General features: G+C 37.3%; 2 protein-coding genes across 2 annotated transcripts; both read right to left on the minus strand.

Moving 5' to 3' along the window:
* Positions 1 to 1,243: 1,243 nt before the first annotated feature.
* On the minus strand, positions 1,244 to 15,798 carry LOC128027190 (LON peptidase N-terminal domain and RING finger protein 1-like). Its single transcript, XM_052614530.1, has 12 exons — positions 14,983 to 15,798; positions 12,657 to 12,775; positions 11,773 to 11,895; positions 11,433 to 11,603; positions 11,181 to 11,310; positions 10,331 to 10,406; positions 8,269 to 8,383; positions 7,978 to 8,099; positions 7,565 to 7,723; positions 6,904 to 7,066; positions 4,574 to 4,723; positions 1,244 to 4,074 (listed from the first exon to the last, which is right to left on the minus strand). Exons 1-12 carry the CDS (start codon positions 15,278 to 15,280, stop codon positions 3,925 to 3,927), a joined length of 1,776 nt encoding a protein of 591 aa, XP_052470490.1. The 5' UTR covers positions 15,281 to 15,798; the 3' UTR covers positions 1,244 to 3,924.
* Positions 15,799 to 16,712: 914 nt separating this feature from the next.
* Positions 16,713 to 18,235, minus strand: LOC128026967 (mediator of RNA polymerase II transcription subunit 7-like). Its single transcript, XM_052614270.1, has 2 exons — positions 18,067 to 18,235; positions 16,713 to 17,719 (listed from the first exon to the last, which is right to left on the minus strand). Exon 2 carries the CDS (start codon positions 17,708 to 17,710, stop codon positions 16,982 to 16,984), a length of 729 nt encoding a protein of 242 aa, XP_052470230.1. The 5' UTR covers positions 17,711 to 17,719; positions 18,067 to 18,235; the 3' UTR covers positions 16,713 to 16,981.
* Positions 18,236 to 18,541: the final 306 nt, after the last annotated feature.

Consider the following 18,541-nt stretch of genomic DNA (forward strand, 5'->3'; position numbering starts at 1 on the left):
CTAGCAGCAGGCTCTTGTAATGACTTAAGTACAAAAAAGCCTGTCATCTCCACTCAAAAAGGGGAGTTGCATCTGGGTGATGAATCAATTTAGCTTACCGTACTGCTCTCCTGCCTGTGTTTGTAATGGGCTTTGATGTTCACTTTGAACTACATCACAAGGACGTTTTTAGAGACACTGAGCTCTCCCTCACAATAGTTTCTGTGACTGTGCAGGAATGCTTTTTACACTTGAAGTCAATTCGACATTTCAAAGTATTGCCTTACCAACCAGTTGCGAAATCTGCCGAACGATAAATTCCTACTTTTTTTTTGACTGTACTAAATCATTAAACATATTTGCAAAATGCTAAGTCCACATCCGGAAAAAAAAACCCAATGCTTCAGTCTGTTATTCTATTTTGAATTTATTTAACAATCGTTGAGCGACGGTAAAATGTGATGGCACTTTTTGACTTGCTTGCTGCAGACAGTGATTTAATGTCATAAATAATTTCAAAATTATGGGAAAGAAATTCTGCCAAAAGAATAGGCTATTTCCATACATAGATTCTTTTATCTCAGCCTGATGCTAACTTTATTTATTAAAATTAAAAAAAAAAATTACATTTTAAAACGAAAATGTATTTATTATTACCAAAATTAACATTCTAGTATTTACTCGCAATCATGTTATTGCAAATCTACAAACTAGGCTTCTTCCTTCTATTTGTTAATATTAGTTTACTATATTAGTTAACATGAACTAACAATGAAAAATGGCCTACTTCTAAAGCATTTATGAATCTAATGTTAATTTCAACATTATTAAAAAATAAAGTTGTATCTGTTAGCATCATTTAATGAACTTAAACTAACTTTTGTATTTTTATTAATGTTAACAAAGATTAATAATAATAATGTATAACTAACGCTAATGGATGGGACCTTAAAAAAAGTCAAGTTCTTTTTATAAAGACCTTTATTATATTGACAAACATAAAAAAATAAAAAAACACTTAGACATATTTTTATATATAATATTAGAGTGAACTCTTCCAGTAATTAATTTAGACCAGTCTTCTTAAAGGAAACACGTTAAATACACACAAGCATCTTGCTCGTTGGCGGAAATACGTCAGATATTTTGTGATTGTATGACGACATCTAGTGGTTGCTTGGTAATAAACTCAAACGGTTTGACTTTAATGTTGTTGTTTTTAGTTTGATTTTTGTTCCAGTTCCAAAGACAGAAATGCAATATGTTGAATGATAGATTTTAATGTTACATGTATTGTATAATGTGTATCTCATAAATCAAGGGTTAAAAACAAACCTATTAAAAGTAAAAATCACTGATATAGCCCCTGAGATTACACCAGGGAAAACGCATTTTAATAAACAAACACATAAATATATGGCATTAAGAAGAATTAATGACACAGAAAAGAAACACTTTGCATCAGACTCCAATGATCATTTGAAATAAACGAGCAAGCATCATTTGCAGTTGAATGGAAATATTTCCTTGTCATACAATTTCTTAAAAAAACTGAGGATGCAGTCTTGATTAGTGATTCTGCTCTGACTTGTCTATATTTGTAGATTAAATCTAACTGAAGTCTTTTGACTTACACAAGACATCTGATCCGAGGGCTATAGTAGCATCCTTCTTTTTTATGAGACTATTAGTGTAGAATAAAGTCACTCTAAATTGTACTTTTACTATCCCGAAGCATCACCACAGGATCTGCCAACTCCACATACAATTAAACCAGAAGGGTGAGAATTTGACATTGTCAGGTCAGATGAAGCAACAGTTCTGACAGCACTTGTAAGTGATCTTTCAAGTCGTGTGTCCTGAGGGTGCAAGGTATTAGATGTCAAAAGTGCACCTTAGATATGAAACAACACATCAGATGCATCAATCAGTACTTAAATTACTAAAGCAATTCTGATTTAAATCCCTTTCATAAATATATGTGTCTCTATGAATCGCGCCGCTGTGGTCATGCGATCATGAATAGTATGTGGCTCAGCATGACTTTGACCATGGTAGTATAAAGTGGAACATAACGGAGGCTTCTTTAAATCTCAGTTTTTGTATGAACCTTGTTGTGTCTAATCTTTTCTCCAAAAGTTCCCACATTTTTACTGCTTCAAATAAGAAAGCTAAAATCTAAATGGTTTAGGTATACTGCATTCAAAACATGGTTGAAAGCAAATCACCCGACTGTTAGTAACTGGTTTTCAATATGGCAAAATAACAGTAATCGTCCGATCAGTGCACAACAGATCAAATATGAAAAACCTAAAAATAAATTAACAGTGCAGGTGGGTGCAGGTTAACCCTTTTTGGACATCCAGCCATTAGGAGCTAGACACATATGAGATGAGAAAAAAAAAAAAAAACAATAGCACTATCACTAGAGTAGAAACAATGTCAGGTTCAATTGCATTTAAATGTAAAATCATATTTAACATTGCAGTTTTAACACTTCTCAGAATGTGGCACTGAAACAGAAGAAAAGAAAAATAAGGAACATAAATCCACAGTCCTTAACAAAATATCTGAACCCATATTAAGGCCCATCACAAGGCACAAGCACACAGAAATAATCCAATTATGACTAACACAAAGAGTTTCAGAGAGCTATAATGATCAACCAGATAGCTAAAACCTTCACAACATCTCCCATAACTGCTGTTTGATTATGAATAATGTTCACTACCATTCTTATGTTTGGGGATAAGATTTTTATTTTACGTTTATGAAAGTCTGCATGTATTTAATTTTTTAAAAATACAGAAAAATATTGTTCACATTTAAAATAACTTTTATATTCTGATAGATTTTTTTTTTCTGTAAAGCCAAAGGTGAATTTTTTTATATTACTCCAGTCTTCCGTGTTACATGATCCTTCAGATATCATTCTAATATGCTGATTTGGTGCTCAAGAAACATTTCTTAGCATTATCAATGTCGAAAACAGTTGTGCTGCATAATGTTATTGTGGAAATAGATAAAAAAATTTCAGTATTCTTTGATGAATAAGAAGTTAAAAAGAACAATGTTTAAAATAGAAATCTTTTGAAATATGTAGTCACATTTAATCAGTTCTATGCATCTTTGCTAAATAAAACTGTTAATTTCTTTCTAAAATCTTACTGAGCCCAGATTTTTGAATGGTAGAGTACCTTAACAGAAGGAATCCCTTCCTCTCTCTTCTCTACTATCATGCCAGCAAGTTTGCAAAACATGTAATACTACGAATGGAACAAGCACAGCTAGCAGCTTTCATTCAGGTAGTATTCTGTGCCATTGGTACTGCAATATTAATAGAACTCCTCCTCTGTTACGGAGAATAATATTATTTCTGATTCTACTAAAAGTTACTGCTGGAATTGTGGGATTTTGAGGCTGCAGTCATAAGTGTTTCATTCATGCATAATCAATGAGTTCCTATTCAGTCGTCAATCTCTTGGGCCAACTGTTTCCCTCTCGGCCACACATTTAAAAAATCCAGGGACCAGTACTACTGGAAACATCTCAAAGCATGTCAACAAATCTAGCTGCAACATTTGGCATCCACTCTAATGATGTTAAATGAAGCGAACAGCGTGAATCAATAAACAGCTGTTCAGTGTAGAATGAGTCCTTGGCTATTTGGTGCTCGACTCAAGAATTAGTAAAGATTAATTCAATAGTTGTACAGGTCATCTCATTTTTAACCAACCCATATCACAGCTGCCCAATGTGTTACCAAGCACAAGAGATCTTGTGTATCGATTATGATCAGAAAAAGAAAACAAATTGGCAAGAGCAAACAAATCACTTGCAGTTGAATTTAAAATGTACATAAAAAATAAAAAAAATGAATGTCTTCCGTGGTGCATGCATGTGATGTGATCAGAGATACGGGCAGGCACATAATGTGTCTCCGTCCTAGCTCTGAGAGAAGTATTCTAGTACGATACGTAGATGACCCAGTCTGTCCTTCAGGGATGTCAGAGACAGGACGGTGGTCTGATAGGCTGGATCTAGCTGCAGCACTGACAGCAGCCACCAGCACCAGGCCGGCCCATTAGCAGATGCCTGCAATGTACAAAGACACATTCATTCTCTTTAAGAAGTTACCGTATTTTCCGGACAATAAGTCACACTTTTTTTCATAGTTTGGCTGGTCCTGTGACTTATAGTCAGGTGCGACTTATTTATCAAAATTAATTTGACATGAACCGAAATAAATGAACCAAGAGAACTGAACCAATAGAAAACATTACCGTCTACAGCCGCCAGAGGGCGCTCTATGCTGCCAGAGATGATGCTCAGTGCTCCTGTAGGATACACTGAACACATAGAGCGCCCTCTCGCGGCTGTAGACGGTAATGTTTTCTCTTGGTTCTTGGTTCTAAATAAATGCAACTTATAGTCCAGTGCATATACTTATATATGTTTTTTTCCCTCATCATGACGTATTTTTGGAATGATGCGACATATACTCAGGTGCGACTTATAGTCCGAAAAATACGGTACTACTAAAATGCACGATCGATGGTTCTGTTAACAAATGCAATATTCTGTGGGCTCTGACCTGAATGTCGTCCTCTTTCTCGGGCATGATGCCGTACTGCCGGGTGATCTGCTCCTGAATGCGGCTGTTCAGACGGTGGTACCACTCCCTCGCCTGCTGATACACGCTGTCATGGAGTAGCTGCAATAATTCAAGCTCGGCGCCTTCAACCTAAACCCCCAAATGTATGCAAATGTTATGTGCATAGACAAGTTTTACTGTCACACTCAACTTCAAACAGAGGATAAAATAATATAATCATAATATGCATGGGTTCGAAAAGAGCTTGAATTTGTTGACTACCAGGCAGTTAATCACAAGCTCCTCTTCCTAATGTCTGCTGAATACACATGCAGTTAACACTAATTAACATTAAGTATTTACTTGATATTCAATTTGCAGTACTAACAAAAGGTTTTGTGTTTAATGTCATCATAAGCAATCCATCACAGTCTCATGCGTGTGATAGCAGTAATCACTCTCTCTCATGAATCTTTAATAGATGCTTTTCATTTAATCCTCAATTGTGACTCGATCTTATTTAGGTTATTAGACACATAACCACAGGGAAAATGCAACAGAAAGCCAGACTGTACAAAACAGCCACATTGTTGCTTAAAGCATTTCATTAGTGAAGTGAAGTGACATACAGTTAAGTATGGTGACTCATACTCAGAATTTGTGCTCTGCATTTAACCCATCCAAAGTGCACACACACAGCAGTGAACACACACACACCGTGAACACACACCCAGAGCAGTAGCCATTGACAGTCCTAACTGAGATTGTAGATAGAGTGTCAATGGTCCACTTGAGAGATAGGTTTGCGGTAATGCAGTTATAAGTCTGTGATCTGACATAAAGCAAGAAGAAGAAAAAGACGCATCAGGAGGTTTAATTTGGTTTTTGTTTGTGTATGTTTCTTTTTACTTTAGATACGATTGTCGAACATATCCAAATTAAGTTTCAAACTGGTGATAAAGCAACCGTTACCCTCGGCTTATTCACCATGGTAAAATTAATTATTTTAATGAATATAATGAATGTATGATTATATCCACACAAAACAAATGACCACCCAAATGAAAACAATTTTGGCTGGGTGGTTAGTAACACCTTTTTCTACGTTTTCTGCAAATTCAGAACACATATTTAATATTGCTTTTCACAGACTTCAAATTCAGAAGTCAAAATTAAATACAGTTCCACAACAGGACAAAGCAACTCTTTACTGTTTTAATATAAAATGCTGAAATGTTATTTTTACTATAGGCTATAATATCTCATATACTATGTAATAAAATTGTTATTTGTGACTGATAGTTAATATGGCAGGAAAAGCTTACGACTACACTACCACATCTTGCTTTGGAAGAATACTATACTGAAATTATCTACAGTAGATAGCAGGCCATACATTTGATAAGTTATTGATTGGAAGTGTGCCATCCGGAAACATCTCATTTAAACATGTGCCAGATCTCCTTTACGACAGGGACTGTAACCTTTAATACGAGATGTGCAGTTTCATTTACAATCAAAGACTGTATTATAGAAACTTCCTATCAGAAACTAATCTTAGTAAGTTAATCTTAAAATAAGTTAAGATCTTATCAAACTAACTAAAATCATCAAGGGTAATAAACAGATTAGATAGAACTCTTGAATTTCAGATGTTTATGTAATAAAGCCCCATGAGCACAATCTAATTTACATTCTAGGCAGTGAATCTGATTATACGGATTCAATTTTGAATATTTGTCATGCAGTCTTAATACTGCTTGCAATAAAGACCTTTTCCAAAATATTTTTTCTTGGTCTGAGATCTGAAATTTGAGATATGGCAGTCTGTAATCTCTATTCTCATCCTCAGACTGATGTATATAGGACCAAAAGTGGAAACACTTCAGAAGTGTCAAAGTCGTCATTGGATTGGTTGAATTATACGGGATTTCCGAGAGACGTGTGTGTCACATTCTTTAACGTTCTGCCTGGAAACAAAAATGTTGTGGGTGCAAAACCCCCTCACGAAAGAAGAAAGCCATTGTGTGTTCAACTGTGATGACGAGCGCTTATCAGGATCAACTAAATGCTGGATATTTAAAAGTATCTAAAATATTAAAAGTTTGCCGCATCTTTCAAATACGTCCGAGAGTTTTACACACCGTTCTGTTATTGTTGCAACATTTCCACACCCCGAAGCATGACGCTGAACAAAACAAACTGTGATTGGTTTTTTGACATGTCGGTCAAGCGGCCTCGTAGGCGGGCATTAGCCAATGAAAGCTGCCATAGATTCCAGACCTACAGCCATCAGTCTGAAGGTCTGGTGAGACTATGTAACCTCTGACCTTGTGGTCCTCCAGGTACTCAATATCAGCAGTGTGGTAGCCATCCCTCTGTCCTCTCCTGAGCACTCGGAAGCGACTTCCTCCCACTGTATCCACATAGGAGCGACCATCAGGAAGCAAATCCAGATCCAAAATATCCAACATGCAGCCATAATCTGCAAAGCTATGACAGGAAATTCTGGGATCAAAACACTTGAAAGGCATTCCATATTCCATATTCCATATACCATATTTTTCGGACTATAAGTCGAACCTGAGTATAAGTCGCATCAGTCAAAAAATACGTCATGATGAGGAAAGAAACATATATGAGTCGCACTGGACTAGAAGTCGCATTTATTTAGAACCAAGAACGCGGCTGTAGACGGTAATGTTTTCTCTTGGTTCATGTCTCTTAGTTAATTTCTCTTGGTTCATGTCAAATTAATTTTGTTAAATAAGTCGCAGGACCAGCCAATCTATGAAAAAAAGTGCGACTTATAGTCCGGAAAATACGGTATATTTATATTCCATAGATATACACATATGTACACTACTAACCCCAAACTTTAAAAAAAGCTAGGGTGTATATGTATATATATATATATTTATTTAATTAATGACACATAAAGTTTCTTAAAAGCTGTAAAGACACAAAAGTTAGCATAACCTATTTGTATACCCTTTGCCGTGCTCGTAGCTGCACATGCCAAACTTTTTGGTGCCCGTCTCCATACATCGCCGCATCATCAGACGGTAACGAGGCTCAAAGATGTGCAGTGGACATGGGATGCCAGGGTACGCCACCGTGCACACAAAGATTGGGATGTCCTTAGTCAAACTAGAGATAAGAGAGGGCAATTCATTTTAAGATTGCTTTTGCATAACATTTCCCAGTATCAAACTGTTTCTGGACTGCTAATAAACCACTAATAAAATGTTAGGACTGCTAGACATTTTAACCATCTAATTTTTATCCCATTTCATTGTAAAAAGCAATGCAGATATTGGAGTCAAGCAGCATAGGAGTAACTTATAAATTGCAGTATATAGACAGGACCGCTGTTTTTCATTATCTCCGAGAGGGGCACTCACTTTGAGAGCTCTGCCATCTCCGCCTCGTGCACCTGTTTCCTCTCAGCCAACTGCTGGGGGAAGAGGCGGGACATAATCTCCTGCAGCAGCACGGTGGGGTTGTACTTTCTGTTCTTAAAATACTGCAATAGGAAGAAAAGAGGTGAGACTTCTATGCAACATGATTTGCTCAGCTTTTTAATGAAAACAATGTGATTGACTTTAGAAGGATTCAACTACTGGATTTGATTCTACATGCTTCTAAATGTTAAAAACATGTAATTATTGTAAGAGTCTGTGTTTTTGTAGTACCTCCTGCAGTGGTTGTTTACAAAGTGGACAGCGTAGATTATGGTCCAGACTTCTCTCAAGGCAGTTTTTGCAGAAGGTGTGTCCACAGGGAGTCGTCACCGGCTCATAGAATAACCTTTAATCCATTAATCATGACAGGATCAAAGATAAGAAGTGGGCAATTACCAAATACCCTGATTGCAAACAAGCTATTTTGAAAGTGAGGATATACAGTATGTCAGTCCTGAAACTTTGCTGCATGTACAGTGTGGGTGGCCATTGGTTCTGTTAGCAGCTTGTAAAACAACACATTTATTTAAAGGGGGGGTGAAATGCCAATTCATGCATACTGAGTTTTTTACACTGTTAAAGAGTTGGATTCCCATGCTAAACATGGACAAAGTTTCAAAAATTAAGTTGTATGTTTGAAGGAGTATTTTTGTTCCCAAAATACTCCTTCCGGTTTGTCAAGTTTGAAAGTTTTTTTCGAGTATGGCTCTGTGTGACGTTAGATGGAGCAGAATTTCCTTACATGGGTCCTAAGGCACTTCTGCCGGAAGAGCGCGCGCTCCCGTATAGCGAGGCTGAGCACAGACATTTCACTGATCAGAGCAATTCACTGATCAGAGCGAGAGCGTCGCGAAAGTCACAAAAGAAGTGTGTTTTTGTTGCCAGGGCAAGACAACCCTGCACAGATTACCAGAAAAAACAGCATTAAGGGACCAGTGGATGGAGTTTATTTTTACAGAGCATCAACGAAGTTGTGCAAGTGTTTTTGTTTGTTCCCTGCATTTCGAAGATGCTTGTTTTACAAACAAGGCCCAGTTTGACGACGGATTTGCGTATCATTTATTTCTTAAGGATGATGCAATCCCAACGAAAAAGGGTCACGATCGTGTGTTGGAACCGCAGGCGGTGAGTAAAACTGCTTAAAATATCTCTGCCTCCTTGTTAGTGCGTCCCCTCCCATGCCGGAGACCCGGGTTCGAGCCCCGCTCGGAGCGAGTCGTTGCTGCTGCTGCTCTCGTTCAGTTTCAGCCTCGGGATCTGATTCTGGATCATAAATAAACGTCTGAATCTGACTGTAAGCCATGGTTTGTTTTGGAGGATGGTTTTGTCCTCACGATAATGTCACAGCTTCCAAACGCTCTCAACGCAAAAGCCTACTGGCGCTTGTGATTGTTTAGCTCCGCCCACACGTCACGCCTCCAGCCGGTCATGTTTTTCCGGGAAAAATCGGTACAGACTATCTTTCTCTTATGAATATAATAAAACTAAAGACTTTTTGGAGTTATGAAGGATGCAGTACTACTCTATAGGTACTCAAGATTAACAGGATATAGAGTGAAAACGAGCATTTCACCCCCCCCCTTTAAATTCTAAATTGATTATAGCCTAAAAAGTGAGCTAAAATTGCTTGCATATAAATCACTAAAAAGCGGTGACTCACTTCAATTTAATGCAATCTCGCGGTGTTCTGTTATAATCAATGCAGCTCTCTAAACTGCACATATTTACATTGTGTCTACGTGTATCACTTAAAATTGAGTGAATTCTGACTGTCTAATGCTGAATGCGTGAGAGTTGGCAGCGCTGTATCTTTTTATATATTTCTTTATTGATATCTTAATATCTTAATATCTTATATTAACCATTTGCGCACACAAGCATTTTCCGAATCGGCTCCTCTCAACCACAGAAGCAGGTTTAAAAACTGCATTTTTCATTCAGTTTCTTGCCTTTTTTTCCTTATGAACAACAACATCTCTTTATATGATAAAGCTCCCTTGTGGTTTCTCAGTTTAAACGATTTGGGCATCCATAAACATTGCAAAACATAATTAATAAATAGGCGATTACTATATAAAATAATCACTTTGTGCCCTCCAGCTGCATTTCGCAATGACGTAATGTGCAAATAACCTATTGAATTACACCGGTTTAAAGTATTGCAAAAATATTGCATCTTCAAATAGGCTGCAATCTACCATTTAAATACCATAGCAAAACTAAGGGAAATACAAGTGTCTGGTAGCAGGAAACAATGGCAGTGAAGCAGGACACAGTATAAATGTCCACTGACCTGATGCAGAGAGGGCACTCAAAATCACTCACAGTCAGCACGCTGAGGCAGGACTCTCTGGCCACGCTGCACACACCTACAGAATCAAACAAACTAAATCAAGCTTAAACAGATTTCATCGTTAGTGACTTACCCATTGTATGGAGGATGCTGGGGTCTGTTAATAACAATTATTATTAACTATTTTAATAATAATGTAAATGTATAAGGCATTATGTTTGCCTGTTATTATGAACAAAGAACTTACAAAACCCAAAGTAATCTAGAAAATCTAAATTAATGTAAAATGTTTAATATGATTTTTAATATTAAAACTGTTTCATACTTAAGCAATAAAGGTTTATTGTATTTTATTTAGTACTAAATCAATGTTTTAACAGTTCCTAAATGTTATATGTTCAAATGTGTATGCATTATGTTTGTTCTATAGTAGTGATTAAAGGGTTACTCCTGCCCTTTCCTGAAAAGTTTGTCATCAATCACTTACCCCCCATGTCTTTCATAACCCATAAAAGCTTTGTTCGCCTTCAGAGCACAATTTAAGATATTTTGGATGAAAATTGGGAAGCTTGTGACTATCCCATTGACTGCCAAGTAAGTTACACTGTCAAAGTCCAGAAAAGTATGAAAGACATCATCAGAATAGTCCATCTAACATCCCTGGTTCGGCTGTAATGTCATGAAGCGATGAGAATACTTTTTGTATGTGAATTAAAAAAAAAAAAAAAAGAGTTTATTTGACAATAAAAAAAATAATATATAGCTTTTACGGGTTTGGAATGACATGGGGGTAAGTGAGTAATGACAAAATTTTCATTTTGGGTGAAATATCACTTTAAGATGTTTTCACCTCTGTTCTGTTTCTCTTCTCTCTTCGTCATCAGTTCCTCATCATCCTCAGCAGTGGGGAGGAAGGACACGGCCTGACACAGGCTCAGGCAGCACTCGCTGCTGGTGCCGTGCTTCACTTTAGTTGCATTCTAGGACAGAACAGAACAGAGCCTGAGAGTAAGCAAAAACTTTTCCTAATGATGTTAACATTGCCGATGTTACATTTCAAAAGTGAAGTTACAACAGCATTAGTGCAGTGCGCACACCTCACCTGCACGGGATCACTTTGACCTTCGGTATCGTTGTGGGAGTAGCGCTGAGCATCTGGACACAAGGGGCTTACAGAGCTGGTGATGGGACAGAGATCCTGCAAGTACTCAGACACAACATGCAGCATCCGTGGAACTTCTTCTGGTACAGCCATGCCCTCTGCCTCTAAGATCTGCATACGAATCAGTGAGGGTATCATAGAAACATTCCTTTATGTTTTAAAGCAGAACATGGTCTCTGTATGGATGTTTTGGTACTGAATCCCTCAAAATGATTCTAAAAGTTATGATTCTATTTCCAGAAAATGCTTTGCTCATCATACCGGATTTTTGAAAGCTCACCTTCTTAATCTGACTTTTTGCAGGGGCAAAATCAGACTGCTGCTTCAGGCAACGGTAAAACTGAATGAGGGCTTCAGTCCGTCTGCCCATTTCAAGAAGCACGTTCCCTTTACGAAAGAAACCCTACAAAACATAGAATTCAACCACAAATTATCACAGGTAGCCCTATTTAATGTATTAAATATAACGTTTAAAATAACTTATAACAAACACAATAGCAAAATCCTCAGGTATAAATGTAAATCTGCTGTTTTACAAAGTTTTCAGCAGTGCTTTATTGTGCCAATTTGAACTAGCTTGGGGTCAGTAAAGACATAAAATATGAGTCTCTTATGCTTATCCAGGCTGCATTTATTTGATCCAAAACATATATTAATATTATAACAATTACAATTTCTATTTGAATATATTTTAAAATAGAATGTATTCCTGTGATGGTAAAGCCACATGTTTCAGCATCTTTACTCCAGTCTTCAGTGTCACATGATCCTTTAGAAATCATTCTAATAGGCTGATTTGGCACTTCAAGAAACATTTCATATTATTATAAACATTGAAAATAGTTGTTCTGCTTAATATTAAAGGTTCATAACAGCAGCATTTACTTGAAAACAGAAATAGAAAAGTTCTGTAACTAAATATTATGTAAATATTCTGTAACATTATACATATAAATCCTTTATATTCATAATGTTACAGAATATTTCATTGATTTTAACTGAACAGTGATATGTATGGTAATATGTAACATGACAGTATATTTCTGTGAGAAAAATGTCAAATCTCAAAATGTTCGCAAGCCATATCAACAGATATTGCATATCTGCAAAGCTGTCAGTCATTTCCGTAATATTATGCCACGAGAAAGCAAAAACTGCCCTCACCTCGGTCCAGTTGGGTCGCACACAGCACAGGTCATCCAGGTCACGGAGGGCATCCGAAAAGCGACGGAGGCCCATGCAGGCCTCAGCTCGCCATACTTTAAGACTCACATCTTCAGGGACTGTAGATTCACGAAAAGATGAACAGTGTGGTATTTCAGACATAGGCTTTTATCTGTTTTGATCATTTTGAGTGGGCATAAACAAAAAGGCCAACCTAATAGCATAATCCAAAAAGAAGAAATAAAATGTCTGATGCATAAAAATCAGATGCAACTGATGTAGTTCACCTGCTACAAAATACACAAAGGAAGAGGTGGATGAGCGCGCATTAATCTAAGATCAATCAAATACAACTACAAAGGGATCTGACAATGACTAGAATTCAACATTTCTATTATATAAAGAGGGAAAAAATGCAAGCTGCATGTACGTCACTTACATGTGCACTTTGACAGATGAAATAACCAGGTTGTTACCCATACAAAACCAGATTATGTCATAGGATCCTTGGTTACACAACATGGAAAGTATATGTGGGGCAAAACGCTGAGTGTACAGGAAACTGTCTCTAATTGGATTCAAAGAGTTGACAGACATCTCGATTTGGCCTCGGAGGTTTATGTTACTAGACAGATAATTGCAGTCATTCAGTGGCTGTAAAATGATACGTAATTCACTAAAGGGCAAATGGTACTGTTGCTGTTAAGAGTAATGTTATATCTACAAGAGAAGAAACTTACAATATTATCAAACTGTGCTAGCTCATACTGTCACGGGATACAGTCATTGCACCCAATTCTCCACAACTACATTTGTGCATCTTACAATATTTTCTATAATGTCTCCTTTGTGTAGATTGTATACCTGGGGGAGGGTTGTTATTTCACCAAAGTGTTCCCTAGAAGTGCTTTCATAGCCTTATTTACCCTTGGCTTCTGTCTGTTAGTGACATCAGCCACTCACAGCATGTTTTAACCCACTTTTTCTGCTGCTCATTAACCCTTTAGGAGACCTGAGATTATGAAATCACTGTTGCTTTCAACAACCACGGCTCTCCACTCACTTGTGTGAGAGTAGGTGGATCACAAAGACAATATCAAACAGTCTTCAACTAACCCACGCTGTGTTAAAATGCTGCAAACTAGGGCAAATATTTCAAAGATTTCAAACTCCTGCTGCATATGGCTTTCATTATTTCTGCCTACCTGTGTTTACAGGCTGTAAAAGATTGATCTGATTCAAAACATGCATTAAGTATATTCATTACATCATCTCTCTGATGCATTTTCCACAGTGATGACATGAACTGACATGGTTGATGTACAATATTACTAATACAGTTACTTATTAAAATGTAATTAAAATCATTATATTTCTGGAGTTTTGTCATTACATTGAATGCATTCTTTTTTTCATTAGTGTGAGGTTCACCGACTCATTGGCCTACATTTGCAGAATTAAGTGTGCTTTCAAAAATGTCCTATAAAAGGCAAGTGGCAATTATTATTATGGGTTATAAATATCCTGCACATCAAGAAAAAGAAATGTTCCCTATCTAGACAGCACTAACTAGGCATGTTACATGTCACTTTGCGCACTTACGCACCAAAATGTGTGTACTTTTTAGAGGTGGTATAAATGCAGTGCATTTACAGACTAACTATACACTAAATAGAAATACTGGAAAAAAAAAATTAAACATATATTTCATAAAAAGGTGATTAATGGTGTATGCCTATTGAATAATAATGTGCATTTACACTTTCTTATATGAACCAATCATTAACACTAGTCTTAAGTACAATTTGCTACAGCAAACTTTTTTTCCCCCTCCGAGCCAGACAGTGAAATGTTTTGGTTTACTTATGTTTTGATTCATAAAAAAAGAGTCGGCTCATACGAGTCATTAGTTCGGTATTCTGATTACCTTTTCACACTGAGGTAATGTGTCCCGGTAACTGTTCCCGGATCGTTAGATTTTGGTTCATTCGTATGTTTTGTATGTTTTGACTCAATAAAAAAAAATGTATAAAAAAAATCGGTTCATTAGAATGTTTCGGTCAACAACATTAGTCGCACTGTATGTTTCGAAAGCACGTTCGAGCACAGTGCAAGAACTAAACATATTAAAAATAAAAATCACTCTGCTGGTGTATTCTTTTTTTTTTTTTTTTTTTCAACCTTAGGCTTAAGACACAGCTACAGTCCAAGCATCTGCACCTGCATGCATAACCGAGACGGGACTCTAAACGTTCCTCTTTGTTTATAAACACCAGGGAGGTTGCATAAGGTCAGTTCGCTCGGTAAACGGCGTTTGCATCCTTACCCATTTCGATCCCTTCATCAGCAATACGCAGCGCTTCTGTAAACTCGCTCGTTTTCAGTTTCTCTTGAATGTGACATTTCATCTTAGTCTCTTCGGGACAACATTTCTCAAGGACGCTGAAGAGCAACACGTTGTTTTTGATGTTTTTTGCATCTCTCTGTTTTAAACGTTCTTTGCATGTGGGGCATCGCGAGGGCAGGAAGGCTCCCATGCATCTCCTGCAGAAAGAGTGACCGCAGCTCATGGTCATGGGCTCGCACATGAGGAACAGACAGATCGGACACTCCAGCAGATCCATGCTCGACTCTTCACCCGGTGTCACAGCTGATACCTTTTCTCCAAAGTTACACAGCTTTATCCTTTAGCACGACATGTGACATGTAAAAAAAAAAAAAGTTTAACGACATGGGCAGTTTAACAGCTCTGTCCTATCTCATTTCGTGATCGCTGCTGTTATAAGCTTCCAAAGGCCGATGACAATGTCTGCGAAATTGTGCAAAGAGCATGCTTTAGGAATCCCTCTCCAACTGACTTTTATATGACAGTCGATTTAATACGTATGATTATCCATTGTCAATCATATCTCAGTCTTTGTTGTGAGAGTAACGTTTTCCCTTGTTGTGCATGATGAATTGGTTGGCTCCGCTTCAGTCCGATCAGCACGACTCCTCCGAACTCCATCAACGTAGTGCAAGGACAAAATAAAACGCAACCGATGGATCTCTGTTTTAAGCTCGCAAGAACAAAATTTTTCTCTTGTGTAGCATGAAGATTATGCTGGGTTCGCTTCTGACACATTACCTTACATAAATAAAAAAAAACACGTGACGCGTTGTGGTGCTTCCCATTGGCTCCGCGCTCCGCGTTCCGCCCTGTTGTGAAACAGCAAACGCCGCGTTTCATAACAGGGAATCTCGCGCACTACTTTAATGACAGACGCCTACAGAGCAAACTGTGCCATGGACATATGGGTGTTTAATAATTATGCTAATTATAACGAGTTGCTTTCTTGCGTTTCTCTTGTGTATTTCAGCATTTAACGCATGTAGGAAAAAGTTTTGCTTTAGGTATTAAAAAGCATAAAGGGCTTTCCTAGATTCTACATTGAGGGTCACTAATACTACAGCCACGAGGAACAAGACTGTATTAATGTTAATTAAACATGAATCATACGTTGTTCTAGTATTCTTCAACATAAAGTAACGTTAGTTTACTAAAGTTACATAAATCTTAGTACAGTTGCTTTGTAACATTCTTATGTTATCGTACAGATGTTTAGTGACATATTGGTCAGCAGAAAAACTTTAAAACAGCTTATTAAGATGACACTGCAAATACAGAGGCTTTGTGAATACTTGCCAAGCATACAAGTATTATTTAGTTCAAATGTTTGTCACTCGTTAGACTAAAGATCACTTACACAAGATTGCATAAGTGCAGGTTTTATAAGTTTGCATTTCCTCCAACCAATCTGCATCACATAACCGTGACACAGAGAATGACTTAAATAACCTAACAACATCACATGACACAACATATTTTTGTAATTATCGATTGTTAGGCTGGGTAACAGGTTATATACCAGTAGTTTGATGAAATTAAGGTTTAAGCTTATTCTTTACATAAAACACTTGAGCAGAGGTTAATTATATGACCATATATATATATATATACATATATATACACACACACACACAAATGGGCGGTACGCATCCAACAATTTTATAAAATATGGTTGAAAACTGTATTTTATACTTAACAATGTGCCTGTTTTAATGATCAAAAATACAGTTAGAGATATGAAAATGAAAAGACCAGTAGACCTTTATTATTTTACACACATAGCTCTTCTTCAGTGACTGTGTAATCTGGCTTCATTGTTAAACAGTAAAAATGTCTGTAGGTGTGTTGTGCTTGTTGGCTGCCTATTCCAAGTTTGGTAACAAAGTAGAAGAACTGATATTTCCTGAATAACATTTAAAAATAATCCTTAGTCAGCTTATGTCATCTCATCAATAATACTGCACATTGCAGCATCCTTGTCCCACACTTTGTCCTTTCTACTGGGCACGTTCTTGTCCGTTTGTGCAACCATGCAGCTAACACCTGTCTCATCTACATCCCTAGGCTCAGTTTTTAGTCTGAAGTCTCCAGCTGACGCCACACCACCAGCCTCTCCCACGCTGGAGCTGTTGGGTTGTGGCAAATCATCAGGCAGTGAGGCAAGATACCCCTGGATCATCTCCACCACCCGCTCCAGGTGCTTCTGGAAACGCTCAGCCGTCTCCAGTCTCTGTCTCTTCTGAACCTCCATCATGACCCGCAGCGTCTCTCTGGCCTGGTGGGGACGGTACTCGTTGATGAGGTGATGCATGTGGACAAAAAGAAGTTTCAAGTCCTCCAGCTTCTCCTCTCGCTTAATGCTGCCTGGGCTTTTGATGAGGATGTCCAGAAGGTCCAGAAAGTTGACCAGGATGGACATATTTAGTTTCTTCAGCTCTCTTTTGTGGTCAAACTGCATAGGGTGAAGGCGCTCAATGCCTTGGCTCTCCAGTGGACGAATAATGAGGTCATCGCATTGGAACTGATTACCAAACATCATGTAACTGTCTCGAATAGGAGGAGGGGGTTTGGGGGCCAGTCCCTTTCGCACATTTTCATCTGTGTACTCCTTGATGTACTGCATCGGAGGCGGTGGGAGAGCACTGACCTGCTGTGGCTCCCCCATTTTGGAAATCTAGAAAATAATCAAATATATTTGTTAAATTACTCAGTAACATTATTCAATAACGCTACTATTAGTAAAAAATAAATAAATAAATAAATAACAGTTCTTGGGGATACATTCTACAAAATGATAATAATCATAACAAACACAATTCGCTTTAAAAAAAATACTTTATCTTTCCTAGAATATACTACCGTAAAACAAACATATTGGAGGGCTTTGGAAATGTAGTAAAATAAAACATGACTTAGTTGATCAACAATACTGGTCTAGAAAGAGCTAACAAGCTAAAAGCCACGGCTCACCGAATGATGATTCCGAGACTCGTCACTGTAATATTTAACAAAAATACTTACCCAAACTGCTGGCTTTAATGAAAAAAAAAAGTAATGTCAGCTACGTAAACAGATTTTCAGTAAACATAAGCAAAACGACCAAGTCCTTTTGCATGTCGATCTCGATTTCTAGATTTCTCCAGGTCTAAAGATTAATGGATTGCATTGGTGCACACTCCCTTAGCAACGAGGTATTTCGTTGGCCAAAGACACATTAGGGCGTGTCCTAAACTAGCGTATTCAATGACGTCGTAGTTTGAATGTTTAATACTGTTTTTGTTTTCTTTACAGTTTATGGTTTGATAAATAGCCTTAATATAATTAATTTAATTTAGATCAGCTTTAAAAAAAAAGGGAAATTTACAAAATATAAGAAATACATATTTTTTTAAATATAGTTCTTGTTTGTTTATTCTTGTCTTAATGTTTGTTGGCAGACTGTCCATGACGGGTATATATAAATGTATGTTTGCTTCAGACATCGACAGCAGGTTAA

Source organism: Carassius gibelio, chromosome A14 (assembly GCF_023724105.1).
Source record: "Carassius gibelio isolate Cgi1373 ecotype wild population from Czech Republic chromosome A14, carGib1.2-hapl.c, whole genome shotgun sequence".
NCBI lineage: Eukaryota > Metazoa > Chordata > Actinopteri > Cypriniformes > Cyprinidae > Carassius > Carassius gibelio.

Bases quoted from the DNA above. Each gene is read 5' to 3' on its own strand.
- LOC128027190 (XM_052614530.1), bottom strand. From the start codon at position 15,280: ATGGATCTGCTGGAGTGTCCGATCTGTCTGTTCCTCATGTGCGAGCCC. The intron at 11,604-11,772 runs GTGAGCTTTCAA...ATTCGTATGCAG, and splicing joins CAAAAAGTCAGATTAAGAAG to ATCTTAGAGGCAGAGGGCAT. The intron at 10,407-11,180 runs GTGAAAACATCT...TTGATTCTGTAG, and splicing joins AGAAGAGAAACAGAACAGAG to GTGTGTGCAGCGTGGCCAGA.
- LOC128026967 (XM_052614270.1), bottom strand. From the start codon at position 17,710: ATGGGGGAGCCACAGCAGGTCAGTGCTCTCCCACCGCCTCCGATGCAG.